Source organism: Branchiostoma lanceolatum, chromosome 7, assembly GCF_035083965.1.
Source record: "Branchiostoma lanceolatum isolate klBraLanc5 chromosome 7, klBraLanc5.hap2, whole genome shotgun sequence".
Taxonomy (NCBI): domain Eukaryota; kingdom Metazoa; phylum Chordata; class Leptocardii; order Amphioxiformes; family Branchiostomatidae; genus Branchiostoma; species Branchiostoma lanceolatum.
In genome coordinates this window covers 7438220-7463435 of record NC_089728.1, presented here as the reverse complement: position 1 = coordinate 7463435, position 25216 = coordinate 7438220, and the positions used below count along the sequence as shown (strand labels likewise).

General features: G+C 41.3%; 2 protein-coding genes across 8 annotated transcripts in view; one reads left to right on the top strand and one right to left on the bottom strand.

Annotated features, from left to right (window-relative positions):
* LOC136438953 (Golgi apparatus protein 1-like) overlaps window positions 1–9217 on the top strand; it is a 55741-nt gene extending 46524 nt beyond the window's left edge. For all 7 annotated transcript variants that reach the window (XM_066434008.1, XM_066434006.1, XM_066434005.1 and 4 more), the window contains 11 exons: window positions 48–161; window positions 619–707; window positions 1539–1653; window positions 1931–2161; window positions 2646–2725; window positions 2981–3164; window positions 3742–3843; window positions 4372–4482; window positions 4755–4875; window positions 5594–5700; window positions 8300–9217. In XM_066434008.1, coding sequence (XP_066290105.1) covers window positions 48–161; window positions 619–707; window positions 1539–1653; window positions 1931–2161; window positions 2646–2725; window positions 2981–3164; window positions 3742–3843; window positions 4372–4482; window positions 4755–4875; window positions 5594–5700; window positions 8300–8467 — 1422 coding nt within the window. In that variant the 3' untranslated portion in view covers window positions 8468–9217. The remainder of the gene's footprint in view (window positions 1–47; window positions 162–618; window positions 708–1538; window positions 1654–1930; window positions 2162–2645; window positions 2726–2980; window positions 3165–3741; window positions 3844–4371; window positions 4483–4754; window positions 4876–5593; window positions 5701–8299) is intronic.
* Window positions 9218–13405: 4188 nt separating this feature from the next.
* Window positions 13406–22546, bottom strand: LOC136438346 (pyruvate dehydrogenase phosphatase regulatory subunit, mitochondrial-like). Its single transcript, XM_066433112.1, has 18 exons — window positions 22516–22546; window positions 21983–22151; window positions 21352–21485; window positions 20901–20982; window positions 20251–20414; window positions 19865–19986; window positions 19440–19554; window positions 18895–19047; window positions 18592–18716; window positions 18254–18446; window positions 17784–17939; window positions 17178–17320; window positions 16889–17037; window positions 15142–15352; window positions 14539–14628; window positions 14148–14330; window positions 13759–13950; window positions 13406–13561 (listed from the first exon to the last, which is right to left on the bottom strand). Exons 1-18 carry the CDS (start codon window positions 22544–22546, stop codon window positions 13406–13408), a joined length of 2568 nt encoding a protein of 855 aa, XP_066289209.1.
* Between the last annotated feature and the right edge of the window lie 2670 nt (window positions 22547–25216).

Sequence of the window (25216 nt, the reverse complement as noted above, 5' to 3'; positions counted from 1 at the left end):
CCTGTCTGAGAAAAGACATTTACATTCCGTCCATGGATGTTTTGTAGGACATTGTCGACAAAGAGGAGGATGATGGGGCTCTGCTGCAGTGCCTGATAGACAATAAGAATGAACATGAGATGAACAAGAAATGTGCAGCAGGCATCATGCACATGCAGCTGGTGAGTTTGTGCCAAATACAGATCATCATAGATTATGTGCAGGGCAGTCAGAACAATAACTTAAAGTTATTATTAAACTTGAACTGTTCAGGTTTTTACATTGTTAAAGGCAATTTATATATATAGATATATATGTACTTCCTGGTGAACTAAATAGAATGAAATTAAGGTTAGACATCCAGGTAATGAGATATTTAATACGAAAGTTACTCAAACACCTGGATAAGTATCAGAATAAGGAAAAATCAGTCACTGACAAAAGACAAAGGATGATGTTTGAGATTTCTGACAAATTACAAAACTTATCCAGTTGCTTGAGTAACTTTTGTATTGATTCAGCCTTTTCTTGACTAGAAAATAGTAGTCCATGATCTATTTTCAGCAATCATATTAATGCATGATATTTTATACATTCTGTATTACAGAAATGTTGAACATACTAATCTCTCTACCACAGATCCAGCTGAAGGACTACCGATTCAGCTTCAAGTTCAAGGAAGCCTGCAAGTCAGACGTGGTGAAATACTGCCGCAACATCAAGAACAAGTATGCAGCAGTTTTATTCATCAGGACTTCACATCGGTTATTTTGACTGATTGGAAACTGTTACAATAAATTCATACTCACATACACTCACTATCTAGTTTATCATCTGTTGTTGTTCCCCGTCTCTTGAGGGTTAGATGTGCTGGCACATAGATGTCGTGGCTTGATGGCAGACGGCCAGGTGCCTCTGCCTGTCCTTTGGTTTAACACTGTGTAGTTAGAGGGGTGAAAGTCGTTTGTTATGTTGTCTAACTATCTCTTACATGTACATGGTCATCCCCATGGATTTTGTCTGTCCAGTCACTCCAGTGTCATTATGATAATCCTCCTGGGCCACTTAAATGATGAATACATAATAAACAACAATAACTAAACAGCAATAGGACATTCAATTTCAATGTCAACTATACAGTCGAGTTCATGTGGCTTGAGCTAGAAAGAAAACGCCTGAGTCCCCATGTAGGTTTATGTAATACAGTATGGATATCATCCGTCCTCCTATGGAAACCAAGTGGCCGAGTGCATTGCAGAAGTTTGACTTTTACTGACACTTAAGTTAGAGACACTGAAATTGAATATGATAACTTAGAAAAAGTAGTGCATGACAGGGCTGTGTGGAGTGAATTTCAATGTATTTACTAGCTTGGTCCTGGCTGATACAGGCCGATAGATGATGATGATGATGTGTAGGTTTATGTGTTTCAATAGGACAAAGTCAGTTTCAATGTCAACTATATACAGTCAAGTTCATTTGGCCTGAGCTAGAAAGAAAAAGCCTGAGTTTTCATGACTGTATGTACAACAAGTTTATGTTGCCTGCCTGTGTTTCAGAGCGGACCTTGTTAACTGTCTGAGTGAGATTGTGAGGAACGACACACTGATGGAGAACAAACACAAGATCTCTAAAGACTGCAGGGGACAGCTCAGGGTAGAGCTACTGGACAGGGTGGGTACAATCCTGCAGTTTAAAATAATCATCACATGTACTGAAAGTAGTCATCACATGTACTGTAAGTAGTCATCACATGTACTGTAAGTAGCAGTTTGGCATCTTATCCTCCTAGTACTGAAATCTTTTCTGCAAGTCCTCAGGTCTCAAGCTGGTGTTACACCAATGGCGGTAATACCGGCTATACAGATATAGGAACAGACCACTAGGCACTACAAGGCTCTGAACGAACAAACAAACGATCCAAGTGTTAAGTGTTGTGTGTTGTTTGCAGGGGGAGGATGTGCGTCTGGACCCCAAGCTGATGCAGGAGTGTAACAGGGACATCCAGCAGTTTTGTGACAAGGAGCAGTTGGGGGACGCCCGCATCCTGGAGTGTCTGAAGAGACACAAGAAGAAGCTGTCCGACAGCTGTCACGTCAAGCTGTTCAACCGCGAGCGGGAGGAACTGACCGATAACAGCGTGGACTATGGCTTCATGAGGGACTGTAAACCCATGGTCAAGGTAAAGCTCAGGTCAAGCTACTGTGAATGTTGAAACTTTCGCAGTGGTTTTATTTTCACTGTTTTGGGGGTGACCTCGCCACTATGAATTCATGACGCAGCAAAAAACATGTGTGTGTCTTTTCAATTCATTACTACAGACTGTATTACGAAATTGTTTCGACAGCCAATTCAAAACACTACGAAAACCTCTATTTCCCTCCTACCACAAAATAAAATCTCTGCAAAGGGAACAAATTTACAATATTTACAACTTTTTATTTTTTTCGTCTTCATCCTTCTTTTGTGGACAACCACTGAAATGGGCGTGTGATTTTTTTTCCCTCAAAGAGAGTAGATGTAGATCTATGTAATAAAAATATTTTGTTGGAAAATGCTCCATAATTTACTTTTTGAGAATAAGCAACGGCATATTCTGGCTGTTTAAAAACAGTGTTGCATAGTTTTCTACTAAGAGTTTACTGTTTATGTTTTATCCTTCCCAGCGATTCTGCCCCCAGTCTGACCCTAAGGAAGTGTTACACTGCCTCAGGAAAAACAAGAACAATGAGTTCATGGATGAAAGGTAACAATTACAAAATGATGTTATGAATTTTGACTTTGTGTGCTATATTGTATGGAAAAACAATACAGTATTACTGTAGTCTCCTGCGGTAGTCGACTACGAAATCGTACCATTCCGAAAGGAAGACGTACACTCCCAAAATTGGAAATGAATTGTCCATATATTAAGACTTCAATAGGAAATAAAGATATGCAGTAGGTAATCCCAATCTGATGATAAAGAGGTAAGATTCTTTCTGATGTTTTTACCCTTCAGGTGTAAGAAGGCCATCACACAGAGACAGATTGAGCAGGCTGAAGACTACAGGCTGGATGTCGAACTGCAGAAGAAGTGCAAGAAAGACGTCCCCAAGTTCTGCAGGGACATCCTTGCAGAGTCAAGGTCTACAGAACTGGAGGGAAGAGTCATCGGCTGCCTCAAGGCCAAAGTGGGCAAGAATGTGCGTATTGTTTCTTGTTTGTATTCTGGTTCTTACTTTTCCCTGATCATGCTTAAGGCCGAGTCATATCAAAAGGCACATGCTGCTTTCTCTCCTTAGCACTCAGCATTTGGGAAAGAGTATGGCAGTTGAACACATACCACTCCACTACCAGTGGACTAGCCCCCTGCTCTAGTGACTGCACATAAGTTTTGTGGCCCAGGGCTACAGAAATGGAGATGGTCTCCTCCTTATGCACCATACATAAAAATGTATGGTGTGGCAAAGGCTTAAGCACTTAAGTACAGTGTAATTTGTCAACTACAAGTTCTAACTTCTGCCAATTGTGAACTATTGTGTAGCTTAGTTAAATAGTGGCCACTCTTTGATATCATGGAGGAACAACAAAATTTAGTTCCTTTATACCAAATTGCTGCCTTAAACACTTCCCACTTGTTGAAGATTGTGGTGAAATTAAACCATATTTCTGTCAACTTACAATGTACAATATATATCTATAATGAAAACAATCATTGAGTGTACTGCTAGCAATCAGCATGGAGAAGGTTAACCGTGATGTTTGAATGTGTCCCTCCAGCGACTGTCCCCACAGTGTGAGGACCACATCAAGGAACTGATGCGGGAGGCAGCCATCGACTACAGGATGGACCCACAGCTGGCACAGGGGTGTAAGGAAGAGGTATGTTAACGCTCACACCTGCTGGGATTGACTCTTCTGTGTTAACATGATCTTCATATTCCATGAATAGTTACATCAGGTTATGAGGAAATAAGAGTCGTATGATACATGTAGTTCTCAGTTGCCTTCATCAAGGGTAATGATTACATTTGATACATGTGGGAAAGCATATCATTCCAGTTGACCAACCAAATGACCAACGCGAGATATCAAAAACGGAAGTTCTGCTGCAGTACCAGTACCCCAAAATCTAACCATAACCAAGATTAATCACATACCAAATTTCATGACAATCCATCGATAGCTTCTTGAGTTATCCTGTTAAACTACATACGTACATTTATAAACAAACAAAAGCTACCAAAAACATAACCTTCAATGGTAAATATGTGAACTCATTTTTATGATAAGGGATGTCGCACTGAAACAAATAGCTGTTAATTGGAGAAGGACATAGGCACTGCCCCAGAGTTGTGGAGAGGGATGTGGAGTTCAGACAATAATGACTGATTTGTCCCCCGTGTTTAGATGACATCATGGTGCAGCGAGGAGATGACAAACCCCGACACAGGCAGCGTTGAGGAGTGTCTCAAGAAAAAGTTCTCAGAGAAGAAAATTACCAGCAAAATGTGCCAGACGGTGAGTTATTGAGTAAGAATGTCGATTGAGAACTCTTACGGCTTAAAGCTTTCAACTGTACTGTGTTCCTTTTTTTTAAAGAAAATTTCAATTCATGGTATGCTCACATTCATCATCACAGCTTGAAGTCTTAACTAGCTAAAAATCAAGCCTTGAAAACCTAACTGCAAAAGTAGTGGTACAAAAGAGCAACACTATTTTCTTGCCAGGCTGTTTATTCTTGTCAAGTATTGTAGCAATTAGTTACTGGTTTTCTGTTCGCTGTCTCACAGCAAGTGCTACGGTTGCTACAAGAAGGGAAGGCTGACATCCACGTGGATCCACTACTGCACCAGTCCTGTGCACTGGACATCAAGCACTACTGCGCAGGGATACCGGCAGGAGAGGGCAGGCGTGAGTACCTCTCTTCGACAGAACATGTTGTATAAGAACGCGTTTCTTTATATAAGGATGACATCTCGTCTGTAGTTTCCAGATGTTGTATCAGAAAATATGTTGTATGCAACTGACAAAATTCTGATGCATTGTTGACCAAATATCCAACAGAAACCAAGATGAATTGTATTGTAACTACATGACAGCAACTCCTGTACTTGCCTGATGACACATTGCAACGTCTAGGGCCTCCCTGAAAATCAGTGCGAAGCCACTGAGGAAGCTACCCTAGTAAAAGAATAAATAAATAAATAAACGTACTAATATGTACAATGCTGGTCAAGGGTTAAAAAGTGTGTAGTTATTGTTGACAGTTGACTTTGCCACTGATTCTTGGAGTTGGTGGAATTAGCTGTCCGGTCCGATTTCGGGGTGGAAAAAGCTGTAGATGCGGTAAAACAGGTGAATTCTGCTGGGGGTGCAATCACACGCAGAAACAGTCAGACAGTTTTTATCCACCCCGAAATCTGATTCTTGATAGATACAAACAATTCAGGCTAGCCAGGCTGATCACCCAGAGTCCCGCGTTTAACCATAACATTCTGGGACAGTGATGTTTTCCTCCCTCTTTCTCTCATTCCATCCGTTTTATTCAGTTTTCATTTTGGTTAGCAGTTCCCTCAATATTTCTAATCCCCAAGCCTTTTGATCTCATGAACGTTGTTGTCCTGTACAGAAATGTCCTGTCTACTGGAGGCGCTAGAGGACAGAACTGTGCACCTTCAGCGAGACTGTGAGGAGAAACTAAAGAGCAGGGTGGAGATGTGGGAGTATGCTGCTAAGGTAAGTTTTCAACTATGTTATTTCTAGGTGCTGTATGTAAATTTCCTATTTTCCAGAAGGAAGAAATGTTTGAGTGTTATCCTAACCACCATCAGCTTTATATTAAGAACCTTCCTTATGCCCCTGTCACACAGGAAGAAATGGATAAGCCAACGAGTCTGCGAGTTCTTTAAGTCTATATGAAATTTTCAGCAGTAAGATGCCCAATGTTCTCTTGATCATCACATTATTTTTAGAGATAGGCCGATGTGTGCAGGTCCCTTAACCCGGCCCTGTCCAATGTGACATGGTAGAATTTCTGGTGGAAAATTCAATGGAGTTTTAAAATCAAGCAACCTTCTGGCGGTCAACAAATACGGCAAAAACTCGTTGACTGTGTGACCAGGGCTTTATGAAAGTGAAATATAGACATCCTTCATGCACATTTAACTTTGTTTAACTTTAAGTTAGTTAAAGTTAAAATCCTCCCACACCATTATTGATGTATAGGGCGGTGCCCATCTCCGTTTCATAGCCCTGGGCCACACTTGTGGTGCAATCATTGTAGCAGGGGGCTAGTCCACTGGCAGTGAAGTGTGTTTAACTTCCATACTGTTTCAGAAGTATGTACCATTTTTATAAAGTCTTTGGTATGACTCAATGCGCCTCTTGTCCAGAAGTGCCCTAACCCGGGGCTTGAACCCGGGCCTTCTGGTCCAAGTAATTTGAACCAGATGTGGTGAGAGGCAGAAAGCGCAGACCACTACACCACAGGGACACCCCCCTGTTTGCTGTTACAAAACTATCAATATGATATTCTTTAATATCTCAAACTTCCCTTTGATTGTGACCCGTTGGTGATACTGAATTAGATGTGTTATTGTTTAAGGTCCGTCAGCCAAATGTGGTAATGGTACCAGTCCAGGCATCCATGTCAGGAACTAATTTCCTCACTCTAGTAATAAGTGGGGCTGTCTTCATCATCCTCTGTTGTGGAGCGCTTGCTGGCCTAGGCAGGATGCCAAAAAAGGGTTCGAGCCAAAGTTAAAGATTTACTGAAATGAATATTCTTCCAGCATTCACCTAAAAATTTGGTCTTTTCTGAAATCACCTATGCAGGTTTTCCATGACTCAGAGGTTTGACTCCCCGTTGGCTAGTATGAAAATAACATAATTTTAGTTTGATGGACCCATGTCTTATAAAGGAAACAAAATTCTGATACCGAAATCGGTATGTCAAAAGAACACACATCTATCCTTACATGAAAAAAATTTCAATCGGATTCACGCCACAAAAATCTATTTTAGAGGCTCTTGAGGATGATGTACCTCCTATCGGTGTACATGTACATGTAGGTAACCAAAAGTTTGTGAAACGGAAGAAAGTTGACCGTTTTGCATAGATTTTTGCATTTTGTTTCTCAGTTGTTTGTTTGATTTCACTACTTTTTTTTCGAAGACAAAACATTGTCATGTACTTTATAAAATTATTGATATTTTCTACTCTGCCATGTTCATGACAGAAATTGGTGAAAAGCGTGGTATAGAAGTTACAATATACAATAAGAAATTTACAGGGTAAAATAGTAAGAGTAGGGGTGACCCGGTGTGCTTTGCCAAAAACGTGAGCCGTAGCGAAGCCGCATTGCACTACCACTAGCTACTTGAAAAAGCATGATGCTTCACCTCAATTGAAGAAGACTGCTTTACCTTTACCAGTATGTGGTGGTCAAACTCAATACGCCTGTAGCAAGAGCAGTTGGCGTCGGCAGACCAGCGATGTCAGACTAGGGTTGGAACTGCTCCGAGTCTTCTCATTCCACATGTACATGATTGTGCAGCTCTCCACAATCTCCAGATTCTGGGTGAAACTTGAAGGCTTGAAGTGTGTGGAGCACAAGACTAAATGGTTGAGGAAACTTTAAAATCTGCACAAACTGGATCCATGATCGTCTTGTTTTCTCCTTTCGTCTACCTCAGTTTCGGTATTCTTCACTTGAGGGAACTGAGATATGCCTTTGGTGAAGTTGCTACTTTTGCAGCACGCTCCATTTGGCCCTCCTCCTACACAGTATTTTCCACGGCGCCGCGTTTGGTTGTAGGCACCGCCATCACAATTTGACTGAGTCAAACCTCTGATGTCACTCATATAATTTGCATATAATTTTGATTCGCAGAAAAGTAGGAACTATCGCGCTTTTTGAACACGTTTTAACGTGGTTTCCAGGCTAAATTATCACAAACAATATCTAATCTTAATCACGAGGAAATGATTGTCTAGATTTAACAAAAAATCACTGAAATTGACAACATTTCTGAATCAGTTTTATTTCATGAGTTCTTAGAGTTACATAGCCAACCGGTAGCCCTAACCCAGCACTGGCCCCTTGTCTTTATTTCACAAAGAGGCCATGAAACATTGTGTAACTCCTGCTCCTTAGCTACCAGTCTAAAACATTGGGTGCTGTTTCTGTGCATTTTCCCATCCTACAGAATGGACCGTCTTGTTGCTTACTGCCTTAGAAGTAGATATTGCTGATAGCTAAGGATAAAGAGCCACGCGGCATCTGTTCTTCATCACTGTTTGATCGATGTTAATACTGATGGGTTTTTTTTCTAGGTCGCTCCTCCAGAGACATTTAATGAGCTCATGGTACAGATGTCAGCGTCCCCAGCGAGAAATTATTTCGTTGGCGTAATATGTGGAGCCGTCTTCATCATCCTCTGTTTGGGAGTGCTCACAGGCAGAATGACGAAAAGGGTTCGAGCAGAACAGAAGAACCGGTAGCCCTAGTACTACGCTGCCCCCCCAGTCTTTCACCCTGCAGTAAACAAGTTAAACATTGTGTAGCTTGTGCTCCTTAGCTATCAGTCCTTGGGTACTGTTTCTGTGTATTTTCCCATCCTACAGAATGGACTATCTTGTTGCTTACTACTGCCTTTTAAGTAGATATGACTGATAGCTACGGATCCAGACTTACACAACAACTGTTATTCATTCATCACTGGTGTACAGAGTGTAGATGTGAATGGTGGGGAAAAGATAACTGGCCTGGTAGCCAAACCTATTATAGCTCCCAAGTCTCCTCTCTGCAAATAGATGAGAAAAGACTAGGGAGCTATAACTGGTTTGGATACCAGGCTAGAGATAACTGGTTGGACAGTAAGATTTCTTTCCAACCTGTCTGCTTTCCACAAATCAACATCAACTCTCTGTACCACAGTTGTTTCCATGTAGTTGTACATGTGGTGAAGGGGCTGATTAATCATAATGTGAGCTACGCTATGCCTAGTGTCATAAGCACCATGCTAGTCATTTAAGAGGTTTTTTTCTCTCTTGGCTTTACCATGTTAAGTACATCAGCTTATATCAATTTCTTGCAAAACAGTTTTCTTCATCACTGTCAGGCTAGGAAATCTTATTTTGGTACTGCTTGCAAGAACATGATATAGGTCCAATTGAAATTTTGTCAAATTTGTTAGAAACAAAGGCTTTTGCCTACTACATGCAGTAAGTACGTTAATGACTTAATACTTAATATGACTTAATACTTAATATGATTCTTCAAAAGCATGTATATTTTGAGATAATGATAACAGGTGCTTTGCTCGAGCTCTCATTTCGGTTTGGTGAAGTGCCTTCACCTGGGTTGTTTCCTGGAGTTACAAAATACACATTGATCAGCCGAATGTTCATTTCTGTGGCATACTGCACAGTAGTATGCTTAAAAAGTCTGGTGCTTTGCCCGCTCTGTAGTGTAGTGATTTGAATGATTTTAGAATAGAGACGAAATGAATACAAAAAAGGGAGGTAATCAATACCTCTGCTTTGTTCCCCATGTAAAGGCCAAATGTTAGTAAATACAAATTTTGAGTGTAAATTGTGGAACTTTGTTTACTGTGGCATTGAAGCAATTTTTGCGAAAATTCAAATTGATTTTTGTTTATCATTTTGGACAAATGCTGAGGTACGTGTATCATGCAGTCAAATCGGCCAATGCAATCTTATGTTAAACATTCAATTTTATTTGGACTTGCTGTGCCTTGTAAACCTTCCAGGTGTATTGGGCTGCCACGGCATGCTGCTGTGGTAGCCCACCGTTCCACAGTTCCACAGACATCGGCGTTGCAGAAGGAAGACGATCAAACCGAAAAAAACACAAATAGAAATGTCCAAGCAAGCACCATACTTTATTGTGGACTGAATATTATTGCTTTGGCAGCATGTTTATTAAAGTATGTTCGTAGCTTATTCTTGTCTTAACTCAAGGTTAAGTTGTAGATGGAGACTTTGTGTACATTGTAGACAATTAATTTGTTCTTTGAATCCTATGCATTGGAATTAGCGGTGATTGTTCCCTGTAAGGAACTTGTTTTGGAGAGGGCCAAACGCAGCATCTGATTTGCAAAAAGCTTGCTCGTATGACTTAAACCTTGTATCCCTGACCCAACTGAGCTCTCGACATCTCCACTTTTGGTTTGAACCACTCTTTGCTGTGTAGTTCTGTTCTGTTTTGTCTATGCGTACAAAACGGCTGTCAAAAAAGTAAAATAGGTTGCATCAAACTGTAGGTAGCATAACCATGTCAGACCTTAGGCTGCCTTCTTCTTGGGTGAAAAATGTTTGTGTATGGTAAAGAGCTTTTAAAGATAAACAGAAATGTATACAGAAATGTTGGGGGAAATGTTGTATAACATTTGTAATATCTTGCCGAGGTACTTGTATTGTATGACATTGAAGCTATATTCTGGAAGAAGAGATGATATGAAAGTGTCCAGGTGTGTTATTTTGTGTCTAAGTATGTTTATATTCTACACAGGAGCTAAACTGGCTTTGGCATCATATCATGTAGGGCAGATGTCTGTGTTACCATGTACATCTCATTGACAATGTTTAGTTTCGGCCATTTCATCAGTATTTCCCTGTCACAATTGTTAATAAGGGAGTGGCTTACTTTTGCATTCTTTTTAATGATAAATGTTTCACTATACCACTCAAGACAATGTTGTATGCATTAGAATTTTGTTTGTATACTGAGGAGAGCAACATTTTGCTTTAGAACATTTGCATTGGTAACCTAGTCATACTTATAATTGTATGGAGCTGAGCATGCCTGTATTGGAGGATTCTATAAGGTAAAATCTCTGATTATGGAATAGTTACAGAGGACATGTAGAAATATGATAGATATGTACAGGATCCTTTCTTCAAAGACTATTTTCTTCTTGTGATGAGATTTTTTGCCTTGATGATGTAGAGAATGTCAGTCAACAATATGTGGAGTCTCTATTCAGGTGTACATGTAGGATGATGATCCCTGGGGAAGGCAGAGACTAAGACTGTAGTTTGTAGGAGTGTAGCTGCTATGATTCGAGTTTAGGCAATTTTTGAAATAATGGTCCATGGCACTGCAGCCTCAGCGAGTACGTGTACACTGTAAATTTTGATGAAAGTCTGTGTGTATGATACAGCTGATACAAAATGTCACGTATTGCCAGAAATAAAGATGATGACTAATATCTAGTAACATCTGCCCTCCCCAGGGGCCGTGTAGAAACAGGGACTTCAGTAGCAAATTTTCTAGTGTCTGTGCCTAATTTGGAATCCTCTGCTGTATTGTATCTGAAGAAGATGACAGGCTTAATTTTGTATGTAGTGTAGATGGGAGCCGTCACCTTACCGCATTAGTCTCAGATCAAGAGTTTCCATTGCTGCTGTTTTGAAAGATGCCACCACATTTCCTCTGAAGGGAGGTATTGAATGTTATCAGCCATCATGCAAAACTAGAGTATAAATGGCAGGGACCGGATACACTTGTACATATAAAAGTATGTTGTGCTTCTCTTGTCCCCAGTGTTCTTTACTCTACTGCCTCAAGACATGGCCATTATTCTTTAGCTCCCAGTAAAATAATTCTGATCAAGGGAGATCCCTGTTGTAGGGAAATGCAGTGCCAGGTATAGCAGCATTTCACTAGGGTACCATCATCGTGGAGGCACTATAAACACAATCTATTGGCACTTTGTAATATCACGACGGCCACTTCTCTTTGTCAGATAGGGCCCCCAGAGACAAATATCACCATGGTTGGAGGCAATAGTTGGAACACTAAGGACAGCAGAAGTTCTACATATCCAATATTCAATGTGTATCTGTTTTTATTTCATGCCGGGGCACAAACAGGTAGGACTAGCATGATGAACAAGCCATGAGCTGGGACTCGTTGGAAGATTTGAGATTGAGTTTTCAGCAACTGATTTTGTACATAGAAACAGAAGCTAGTGAATGCTACCAGGATACTTAACAACACTTGTAATGGACCAAACAGTTCCCCACATAATCATTGAATAAGTGTCTCGTAGCAAATACCCGGTCTATTTAGTATATGAGATTGTACTTGTTACATGTACTTCAAGTAAGTATGTCTAAGTAAGTAACCTCCATTAACATTTTTCTACTGGGTTACATATATCCACGACTTTGAAAAACAGTGTGTTTGAGAGATCTTTAGTGCAACATCTCCAGATATGCACAGTTTATATATGCAGGAGTGCATTATTATTGAGGACTTTGCATTGGAGATCTCTTGGGACACAGGGTGGTGGATGAATAGTATGTGGCCTTGTAGAACCATGTTAGTAAACGTTACATGTTCCTTCAGAGGAAGTGTGGTAATTTAGGGCATAATTTCATTCTGTTTGTTCAGTATTTCAGTTTCTGGTGTTGCTGCCCCAAACTGTACATGGTGTATCTATTTCTTTGAACAATAAACTGCCTTTACAAAGATGCTGATTACAGCTTTTGTTTGTTTGTTTATTATATAAATGATAAAGATGATATTTTGATGAAAATTACATGGCGGCTATATATTTTTGAGATCATATGTTAAATCCTTCTTTTGCCATATATGAAAAACTGCCTTCTGGTTATCAATGAACAAAATCAATACTAATTTCTATATCATTGGGTGTTAATAGCACCAGGTGCCTGTTTGCACGACATTCAAGTAATGTTCAGCACCAAGGACTGGTCTGCTAGCTTGAATGGATGGATGGATGGATAATGTTCAGCACCAAGGACATGTCTGCTAGCTTGGTTGGATGGATGGATAATGGTTAGCACCAAGGACAGGTCTGCTAGCTTGAATGGATGGATGATGTTCAGCATCAAGGACAGGTCTAGCTTGACTGAATGTATGGATGGATAATATTCAGCACCAATGACAGGTCTGCTAGCTTGGATGGATTGATGGATGGAGAATTTTTAGCACCAAGGACAGGTCTGCTAGCTTGAATGGATGGATGATGTTCAGAAGTAAGGACAGGTCTGCTAGCTTGAATGGATGGATGATGTTCAGAAGTAAGGACAGGTCTGCTAGCTTGAATGGATGGATGATGTTCAGAAGCAAGGACAGGTCTGCTAGCTTGAATAGCTGGATGGATGGATAATGTTCAGCACCAATGACAGGTCTAGCTTGACTGAAAGATGTATTATGTTCAGAGCCAAGGACAGGTCTGCTAGCTTGAATGGATGGATGATGTTCAGCACTAGGGACAGGTGTGCTAGCTTTAATGGATGGATGATGTTTAGCACTAAGGACAGGTCTACTAGCTTGAATGGATGTGTTCAGCACCAAGGGTGGGTCTGCTGGATTGTGTAGACAGGTTTCAGCACCATGGACAGGTCGTTCTGCCTTTTGAATTTTCAATTGAATTTGATCTAATGTCAATGAGTAAAAGCAGGCGGTAATGACTGGGCTGTGGCAGAGAAACGTTTTCCCCCAACGTCAATCTCAAACTTATTCTTTGTTATGATGTCATCAGTGACTACCTTCCCCTCTTCTGTCCTTGTATCTGGGTCACGCACAACACCAAGGCAGATCTGTGGAACAACACAAACCCTGTTACTCATACCTCACAAAAGTTTAATAACTTTTAAAGAATAAATACCAGAATCAGCCATTGTATTACTTGTTAAGGGACAAGCCAAAAGTTAACCTATGTCTTGAATAGTTTTTAGAAAATTGTCACTTCAAAATCATCAGAGGTTTGTAACTTTTGTAAAGCAACTTAGCAAACCTGTTTCTTCAGAGTGTATCCATAACCTGCTGAGGTTGTCATGCCAACGACTCTTCCACCCTCCCAGATTGGCTCCCCTCCCCAAGGCCAAAGGTCATTGTCCAGGTCATGATTGTCCAATAGGAACATGACAAACTTCTGTCTCACTCCTTCCTGCTTCTGTTTGAGCAGGGCAGATCGACCAATGAAGTCCTGCAGAAATGAAAACGATATGTTTTAGAAAGTTGCTATTAGAAGTCTTTGCTCAAAAACAAACAGCTCTTTGCCATGTCTAATATCAATTTTTTGTCATAACAACATATCATGAAGATCCATTCACAACTTCTTGCTTTTTTTGAGTTATGCTGTTCACAGCCAGATAAACAGCCCTGTAAACATTGACATCCTACCTTGTCTAATTTGACACTTTGCTCCTGTTGGCATTCAAATGGAGTGACAGATGGGTTCAGGTCAGTACCAAAGGAAGGAATACCATGTTCCAAACACAGGTGAGTGATGGCACAGTGGCCGACATTACGGATCCCAAATGCTCGACCTCTCTTCATGATGTAGAGATAGAGGTGTAAAGCGTACTGTAAAATCAAATCAGATATATTAATGACTTTTTGGACAAAGCCGAGCATAAAATTAACACATTTTGGACATTAAACTGAAAAGATATGTTAATAGATGCCAGATCTCATACAAGTTTTACTCGCTTCATTAAGTGTTCCTGCTTTCTACGATTACATCAAAACTGCATTAATAATATTAGTTTGTGACAGTAATGTTTGATCCTACCTCTTGTGGTACAAACAGCATCCATCCCAACTCTCCAACATGGCTGAAGGTCATGGCACGAACACGGTTGGCGTAACCAATGCTCAGCTCCTGAGACATAGTTGCACATAGTCACAACATTGCATGCATGGCAATACTGTACTTTCATACTGAAATTCATTCAAACTTCATACAGACATTTTGAACTTTCCATGTACTGTATCTGATCGACAGATTATTCAAACACTGTTTCTACTATTGTGCAATCGATTACAGCCTTTTATAGCTACTACTTTGTGTTAGATGTTTACAATGCTTCTCACCTACAAACAGATTGATTGGCAAGCAGGTGGCATCATTCGCTTAAACTGGTGTCAAAACTAGATCAATAGAACGTTGATGAAAGTCAGACATCCAACTAACAAGATACACAATACAAAAGTTACTCAAGCAACTGGATAGGTTTTCATAAGGGTCAGACGTTTCAGACAGCATCCACTATCTGTTGTCAGTAGAAACATAGATAGTGGATACTATTTGAAACATCTAACTGTTTAGCTCGTGTACCTTTTGTATTTTGTAAGTCAATAGTAGTTGCACTGTCTGATTTTACTGGCGACTCACCCTGCAGACATTTGATGGGAAGTTATGACTGCTCATGGTGACAACGTCAGTCAGACTGCCCATCAGCTCCCTCGCCCTGGGACCGAGAACATTGAGAGCAGCGTAGCTCCGCGTCACGTCCTTGATCTGTACAGATCCATCTCCAGGGAGATGGCGGTTTAGCCACGCCCAGCTCCGCACCACCTGATTGGATGGCGAGATGATGACGTAGCTGAAAAGATACTTTAAATGTTCATGGGGATTGATTTCATAGTAGGGAGAAAATGGAGCGTTCAGGGTGGTTTTCAGTTTGAGGTTAAAGGCCCAGGCTTTACTGTCAAATGGGAAATGTTCGCAGTTTAAAGTTTAAATAAAATGAAGAGGGCATTGCAAAACAAAGCAAAAACTAGACTGGCCGTCATTTGCTTTAAGAGCAAATTCAGGATGTTTCGCCCATACTCCTCATGCAAGAAGTGGGCTGTCCCAAATTAACTCCTGGGCAAATCCAACTTTCTGCATAATTTATGCAAATGAGGTCCTCATGAGCATAAGTTATGTCCAGGTGCTTTCACCTTTCCTACATGTACCTACATGTTGTCACGGTAAGGGAAATACAAGTTTATGCGCGAATTATGCAAATGAGGTCCTCATTAGCATAATTCATGGCCAGGTGTGATCACCTTTGCTAACGGTACGTACATGTCAAATCTGACATCTGCAGCTTTTCCGGTAAGGGAATTACAAGTTTACGCATAATTCATGCAAATGAGGTCCTCATTAGCATAATTTATGGCCAGGTGTGTTCGCCTTTCCTAAAGGTACCTACACCTCAAAGATGACATCCGCAGCTTTTACGGTAAGGGACACACAACTTCATGCATCGATTATGCAAAGTAGGTCCTCATTAGCATAATTTATGGCCTGGTGTGTTCGCCTTTCCTAAAGGTACCTACATGTCAAAGATGACATCCGCAGCATTTACGGTAAGGCACATACAACTTTATGCATACATTATGCGAATTAGGTCCTCATTAGCATAAGTAATAGTCAGGTGTAGTCACCTTTCCTATAGGTACCTACATCTCAAATATAACATCCGTACCATGTACATATAACTTTCTGTAATACCATTAGTATAGGTACCCCCTGACATCTGCTTGGTTTTAAGTCCCAGACAGGGCAGGAGACAGGGGAAGTGTAGGAGGGCTTAAGTTACAGTATGACCTAGTTCTTGCTGGCCCCGACAGAAAATAACCAAAAATTGCATCAAAAAATTGCAAAATAAATCATTTTGAAGTAGTGTATGCCAAAAAAAATAATGGGGTCCTTTGGGTAAATATCCAATGCACAACTAAACCAAATTTCAGGTCCTCAGGTTTCAACACCACGGCACTGGAGGCCATAATGTGCGACTTTTGTCTGAAAATGACCAAAAAACCTCCATAAAATCATTTTAAAAACTTATATCAAAAAAATTTAAAAAGGGTCTAGGGGTATACACGTACTCTACCTGCATACCAAATTTCAGCTTATTTGGTCGACGGACGACCGAGAAGAAGCGATTTGAAGATTTGACAGGAGAAGAAGGAGAAGGAGAAGGAGAAGAAACCTGACAAAAACAATATGTTTCGTCGTTGGCGAAACATAATAATAAAAACACCGTGAACATTTTCCCTTTTACAGCGAAGCCTCCTTTGAGTTCTAACTTATCTTCAACAACAAAAAAAGAAGAAAACATTTGCTATTTGTTTCATTGAGATGTACTTACTGATTGTTTGCCAGTCGAGCTATCCTGCAGTCGTTCTTGTACCCTCCGTAGTGGTTGAGCATCCCGGTATGCAGCACCGTACCAACTGGAACATCCACCTCGTTACAGCACAGCCTCTGTAGGTACGTCACAACCTCATCACCTGTGGACTGAAAAGTACAACTTTGTTTGCAGTGATCTTTGTTCTACTGTTGATCTGACTTTGGTCGATTTTGGTTCACGAATAAACCAGACAAAATTTAGAAATCACAATCCATCATCAGTCAATGTCAGAAACATATGCACTTACCTGTACTTCAACTTTGGTAAGTGAAGACATGTCGACAATGCCAACATTCTCACAGCAGACAAAGTACTCCCTTAGCACAGCTTCGAACCAGGATGGCTTCCCGAATGTCCCTTTTGCCTGCTTGTTTAACTCCATGAAGTCATCTGAAATGTAAAATTGCACACACTAATGGAGTATGGGTGATATTTTTGAAACTTTTTATCTTTCTCTGGTAGTTTCATCTTCACATCCTTGCATAAAGAGATGATCGCACCGTTTTTTCTCAATCAAAGTGTACATTCCAATTAAAGTACGCACCGATTCTATGCAAGTTGCAGACAAATCTGCGAGGCTGAAACGTAGAATGAAAAAAAAACTCAAATAAAGTATGCACCCAACTTTGGCAACCACCTGTGACACCTTTTGGGTTTTGAAAAGTTTTAAAAAGTGCATAGTTCAAAAACAGAAACATATGGTAAACATGCAATACCAAGTAACACATGGTAAACATGCAATACCAAGCAAAGAGCTACCATAAAGACGCTCAACAGAAATGACCTCTAGGCAGTTTGTGTGAGTCAGGAGTTCCCTTCAGGGAAGAATGAGTGAACATACAATGCAGTTTACCTGAGTCTGGCCTTGAGAACCAGTTGGCTCTCTCATGCCCCATGGTCTCCCCGAACACAGCACCTGCCCTCTCCAGTAGGGGGTACAGCGGTGACATCAGGACCCTGCGGGCTGACTGGAACTCTTGCTTTGGGTAGCTTTGTAGGTAGTGCTTTGCTGTCGGGTAGATATTACCTATTAAACATTGGATACATTGTTCGAATTCCTACCTATAAATGTCGTTGTGTGGGATTCATGACCACATAGTACCTTTATTTTACAGCTTTGAACAATGCTATGCCTTAGGTATGTAGGGTTGAACAATGTCTTTTGTCAACAGAAATTCTGTTTATTTAAAACAAGATGAAATTAAGACACCTTTGAAACAACTATTGGTAAAAGTATTCATATGAATATCAACTGGGAAATGTGAGTTTAGAGTTGAGGTAACGTTACATATAAACAAGACTCATGTTAACAAGATGACTCACGCAACATTTCCTTGACCCTTTCGCTGAGGTATCTCCTGTTGTTGTGCATCTCCCCAAACCTGCGGATGTCGACCGGCCAGGTGCCAGCAGGAGGGTCGCCTGAGATGATCCATTCAGCCATGACCTTCCCCACACCACCTGCACTGGCGATTCCTCCTGAGTTCATCCCTGCAGCTACAAAGTAGCCTGGCAGCTGCAATATCAGGATCATAACCATGTTGCAGTTACATCAGTAAGACATGTGACGTTACTGCAGAGAAAGCATGTCATGTATCTCCCCCTCCAGTAATATGTTACCTAGCCTTGTCAGTTCAATAGTGTTAGCTGTCCCGACCCACCTCTGGTGCCTCTCCCAGTATAGGTACCATATCAGGCGTGAAGCTCTCCGGCCCGTTTAGAAACTGTCTGATCTCTGCATCCTGTAGGGCTGGCATACGGTGCACGGCCTGCTCCATGATGGGCACTGAGTGGGGGATTATATAGAGCAAACTGAGATGAGTGGAAGAGTTGTGGTATTAGCACGTGCTTCTAAATACAAGGTTAGGGTATCTAAAATCTACCTGAATTTCGGTGCGATACGCAGCAGAACAACAAGAAATGTGTAGCTTTCTTGAGACGCCTCTTATTGTGTCATGACTTACTGAAGTGGTCCCAGTCTTCCTCTAACAGTTGAAACTCGAACTTTGGTGGGATACCATCAGTGAAGATCGGTCTTGGGTTCATTTCAAAGCCTCCGACCATGACACCTCCACTCCACTCACGTGTGTAGTGCATGCCATCAGGGTCTCTGATAACTGGAGGGGGTACATCATACTTGTAGCACCTCTGTGTATTAAAGTCACTGGTGAAAAGTACTTTCACTCTGTATGCGTGACATGTGCAAGTGACATGTTATAGCACATAGCGACTACATCCAGACAGTATCAATAAAAATCCCCAGTGTTTGGATAGCATTTGTTAAGTTCCCAGTCAAGAAAAGATGAAGTCAGCCAAGAAAACAGGTATCAACAACTATTCTGCTTACAGCTGCTGATTCCGTATTAGGTTTGCGCAAAGCTTGATATGCTATGCAATCTGTTGGAAAGTGAATCTTCACATTAAAAATGCATATATCTTTAAAAAGGAGGATTTCAGACAACAAAGGAACATTTAAAGCAAAAGGGATATTCTGACATTACGAATCTACCTGGCTGGTTGCTTGTTACTCCGGGAAAGGGTTTAGTGATGACATAGAAGTGTTCACAGGAATGTAGCGGTACACGGACTGTTGGACTGGACAGTTGACCCAGTTGCCACGCCCACTGCAATGGAAAAGGTTAATGGAAAAGGAAAATGGAACAGTTCTAAAGACTTCAATTTTAGCTAAATGTACATATCTTACTCCCTGGTCGACTTTATCTGACTCGATGTATTATTTGTACATAGCAAATACATTTATTAACTTGATGAAGAGTGCTGCTTGCTCTGAAAACTGACCCAGTACAAGCATGTACAAAAAGTACTGCCAGCCAGATCCACGATATGTTAGCTTCGTATAGTTCAGCCAGAATGTAACATCTATATATAGATATGGAATACAATTCACTAGTGATCATTCTCATCACAACCCACCTGTCCAGCACAGTTCACGAAGTATTCACATCTGATGTCGCCTTGGTTGGTTCGGACCCCCGCCACCCTACCGCTGTCTGTCAGGACGGTGTCCACGGCAACTTTCTGGTGAATCTGCACCCCTGGGTTGTAAGGAACCATAGAATAACTACATGGTGTTACCATGTCCCCAAATAATTGGGTTGTCGCAAAAGCAGTCATTGAATATATTCTATACTTGCATGCCATTTCTAAAATGGCCCATTTTAGCTCATAGGAAGAAAGTTTAGAATTGTCCAAATAGCAGTAAAACTAACGTAGTAATTTGCATTTGGCAATATCTGGCTCTATGCTGTTTGACAATTTAGAATCCCTTAACGCAAAAGGTTGACAGATTTGAAGCCCACCTCGTGATGTTGCTCCTTTTGCCAGAGACTGCGTCACATCTGAGGGTGCTGCCGTCCCGTCCCCTGGTATCCACAGAGCGCCCTTCAGGTCATCCACCCTTAGCAGGGGAACCTGGGCAGCAACGTCTTTAGGTCCGATCATTTCACACAGGACACCGTTTGCTCTGTAGTTAAGAAAGGTCTTTATGATCTTCACTCTATAAAGCCCCTACCACACAGTTGACGAGCTTCTGCCGTATTTGATCACCAGAAGGTCGCCGGATCTCAAAATTGCCCGAAATTCGAAAGTCAAGCGTATTTTTTTACCTGAAAATCTATGTCCCATCACATTGAACGGGACTCATTGACCTGCGAATGTCAACCGATTCCTAAAAATCGCGCGATAACCAGGATAATACCGGGCATCTTACTGACGAAAATGTCATTTAGAGCTCGCAGACCCGACGGCCGATAGATTTTCGTGTTGAGTGACAGGAGTTAACAACTGGGATTCCGGGGCACTTGTAGTGTCTAATATCTGCAACTATCATATCCCAAGTATTGTTATCCACTGTGTAATGTAAACAGATACTATGGTTATTTTCAATGTTAGATCCATGTCTCTTAGCACTGAAATTACGTGCAGGCTGTCAACAGTAGATTTTCATTACCTAGCAGCAGCAGCAGTTCTCCTTAAGTAAATCATGCGGTCTGCTGTCCTGGCAAGGGACATGGAGCCACATTGTCGCCAACCTACAAGAGACACAGACACAGAGCAGTCATGCATACTTGCTGTGATATTAGCCACTCACATTTACTAGGCTTTTTAATCATACATCGTGCCAAATACTAGTCTTGATAAGACAGGACATTCCAAGGATTAGGCAGGGTTCCGTGAATTCACAGAATTGCATGATAAGACACAAGTAGCATGAGGACATACAAAAATTCTTGATATGAATGGAATTGGATTCTGCTGCGCGTGACCTTGAGTGTTGGTCAATATATAATTTCCCATTTTTGTATAGCCAGGGTGCACATTGAAATCAACACTAGAACGTTGCGTTTGTTTGAATTTGGTGTTCTTGAGGAGCGTGTGACTGGAAAGGTTATACCACTGACCAGTGCCTAGACCTGTTTCCTCTTCCAGAGTGGCATAAAGCTGCGTGCTGTACTGACATATGTTGGTGTGGAGGGTACTCGCACGCATCTGACCCACCAGTCCTGCAGAATGCCATGTCGTGCCACATCCCAAGCTGTGAAGGAAAATGTCAAGAAATCACAAATAGTATTTCAGGGGTTTTTCTACTTTCGTTTCAATGGTTAGTGATCTTCATCTTCGTAGTGAGATCTATGATTCATCGGCCCGTAACGTTATATGTAACTACAGTTCAGCCTGTACAAGTGATCACCTTTACATAAAAAACACCTGGCAAATGTGGCCACTTTAAGTGGTCCCTCAGATAATTCCTCCCATTCCCATTGACACAAGCATTGAGAATCCTGCCTAAATTGACCACCTGTCCACATAGACGATATTTTATTGGTCTCCTGGGGGGGTCAGTATTTATTGTATTAGCATATTTGCCAAACATGTTACCCTGTCTATAATGTGATTTCGCATCGATATACTCCATGTATAGGACCACAGGAAGAATAGGTAGCTGAAATGTCAAGTTAATTGTGGGTCCAAATAAAGTCAAACATGTAACTATCCGCATATGTGACCAAAATGTTTGGAGAACTCTGTTACCTCCCCTGTTCCAGCAGCACAACATCGGTCCAGCCGGACTTGGCTAGGTGATACGCCACCGAGCAGCCGACGATCCCTCCTCCCGCGATCACGACCCGTGCCTCAGAGGGAAGCTGTTCACCGGCTGAGCTGAGTTCACGGCAGCCGGACGTCGTCTTTGCATGTTGCACTGAGTAGAGATTTGTTTTGTTGGCACAAACGTCTTACATCAATAGATCAGCCGTGTATTTGTGCAAGCTAAATTACAGGTAAAGCAGCTTACATGTGTACATTTATTAGGCTGAATTCTCATTTGATTGGCACCACTTTTAGTCAGTTTTTGTCAGATGACAGTTGAATTTGGTTGGATTTCTTTATTGCACACAACTACGTATGGAATATGTATTGCATGATTTTGGGTCACACAAGAAGACATTACGCTCCGTCCCTGGGGCTTTACCAAATATTTTACAACTTCGTACAACAGCGCACAGTGCGTGACCTGTATATCTGATCATGTTCGACCGGGTGCTGTCATGTAGTCTAATACTTACGTACGCTTCGAATTCCTTTTGTGTTGCCCATTGTTTCCAAATACAGTGTATGTATTATACAGAAATGTTACCATGTGATGGAATTCCCGGCACGTTTATAATGGTCGGTCTTGTACACAGACTTTGTTGACGGTGGGTCAGATAAAGTGTACAATTATTAGGTCACGCGCGCCCACCATACACTGACACTGTTCGACCGGCTTAACCTAACATGGGGTAACACTGAATGCTTCACAATTGCGTGGTTTCATAATAAGGCAACAACCTGTTAAGCACATATGGAACATATCAATAGTTCGTGTCACTGCACCTTAAAGGTACCCCCCCCCCCAGGGACCAAGCATTGACTTCTACTTCGAGGGAAAAGGAAAGGAGATTAATAGGTTTTCCCAGCCTGAGATATGCCAGGTTCTTAACTCACGTTTATGTGTAGTCCACACCACCCGACGTCTGGGCAACAGCAGGATCCAAGGACAGCTACGATTCAAAATCATGCTGTTTACGACCAAGAACACATATCCTCTGAACTTTGGCACCTCTGACTGCCTGACCTCTGCGCCAATGTGAAAACGTTTACATTGGTACACAAAGTAGGTCGGGTCGTCAACTGGGACAAAGTCCAGAGGATATTCATCACAAACAACATGATTTTGAATGGGATCCGTCCAGGGAGCCTACTGTTGTCCAGATGTAGGGTGGTGTGGACTACACATAAACGTGAGCCAAAAACCTGGCATATTTTAGGCTGGGAAAACTTATATCTCTATTCCTTTACCCATTACCCTTGAAGTAGAAGTCAGACTAAGTTGTAACGTTACTACTTGGTCCATGAGGGGACCTTTAAGATGCAGTGACACGAACAATCGGTAATTAAATGACATTCGATATCATCTCCGTTACATGTGTAGCCTGGAATCCCGACCTATTTATAGCTGCCGGGTCTCTTCTCTCCCTCGAGGGAGAGAAGAGACCCGGCAGCTATAAATAGGTCGGGATTCCAGGCTATTACATGTGTGCTTAACAGGTTGCTGTCTTATTGTAAAACCGTGAAATTTGTAAAACCGTGTTTGGTTAAGCTCGGCGAATACCCCCACCGACCAAACCGGTCGAAGCAGGGTCACTGTAAGGTGGGCGTGTCCTAATTGTTGTAAACTGTACGTGATCCACAAAATCAACGAGGATCTGTCTGTTTACTTGAAGACTGAACTTGGTGAACATTCCATCACGAGGTATAATACATATTTGGAAACGATGGGAAACAGCAGAAAGAAGCCTTGGCATTGAAGTACATGGCAGCAATCCGTACAAGGGCAGAAATACACAGGTTATTATTATTAAGTGCGAAATATTTTTGGCAACAACCCAGGAGCGGAGCACAATATTCAGACTCTCGTGTTACCGAAAATAAGGCAATGGGTGTATAGTTCACGTGTGTAGGTTTGAGCGGCAAAGAAATTCAATCAAATTCAAAATTAATGCAATATTCAACAAGAGTGGACTTACATCTGTTTTTCTGTTTGTTGTTGTTGTGAATGACAATTTACAATTATAAATTCATGTACACGTGTCAGATGTTCTGCCTTTAGTTTGCATAAAGGGACTGAATTGATGTAAGACGTTCAAAGTGCCAACAAAACAAATCTCTACTACAGTGCAACATGTGAGGACGACTATGGTTTTCTATTCCGGTCAAAACTCAAATACGTCGTATTTCAGCTCAACAAGACGTATGTCAGCAAACTACGTCATAGTTCGCTCACACTACAACGTGTTAGACAAGCACGGCGTACTGTACACTCAAATACGTCGTATTTATCTGAAATACGGTCTAACTGTACTACGTCGTGGTGACACAAAGGTACATTGTAGTCAGTCTCCCCCAACTACGACGTACTTTGGGGCGGAGTACGACATGTCTGAAATACGACGTAGCAATACGCAGTTCAACGTGTATTAACCCAAGTCCGGTATGGTAAGGAGACACCTTGGGGGCCTCTTCAAGAGCAAAGGATTTGAGCCTTATGATGATGGAAGCAGATAATTAACTGCAATGGTATACAACTAGAATTATAAAACTATCTTTATCACTTCTATATTTTGCCATATATGTATTCAAAAGATACTCAATTTATGTGAGAGTAAAAAAATCTGCTGCCATCTTTTTCTGCTTTGTTACTACATTGTTGGTCTGCAGGTAACTATCTGCTATCATATAAAATGGGGAGGGGGTATACTAGTAAGTCGGGGAGGGGCACAAGAAGATACCTGACTGCGACCTGCAATTACATGGATGGGGGGGGGGGGGGGCATGTATCGGTCAATCATGACAACCTTTCATTAGATACTGGATTGATTAGCCGAATTAACATAATTGCTGCCTAAGCTAACTACATTGTAGTCCACAACCTACGGCAGTACAGTCCAGATGTTGATAAAGTTTAACTTTCAGCTGAAGGAGACCTGTATGAAGTTATACTTCTCAACTGACAGCAACCTCGTTGGTAACACACATCTACATTTACAGTTAATCCGCCTTTTAAAGAAATGTATATCAGTCAGGGCACTGATTAACAAACAGATGAAAACTCGATTCACATGCTGGGACCAGGGTTGACCGATACATGCCAAAGATGGCAGCAGATTTTTTTTTACTCTCACATAAATTGAGTTTCTTTTGAATACATATATGGCAAAATATAGA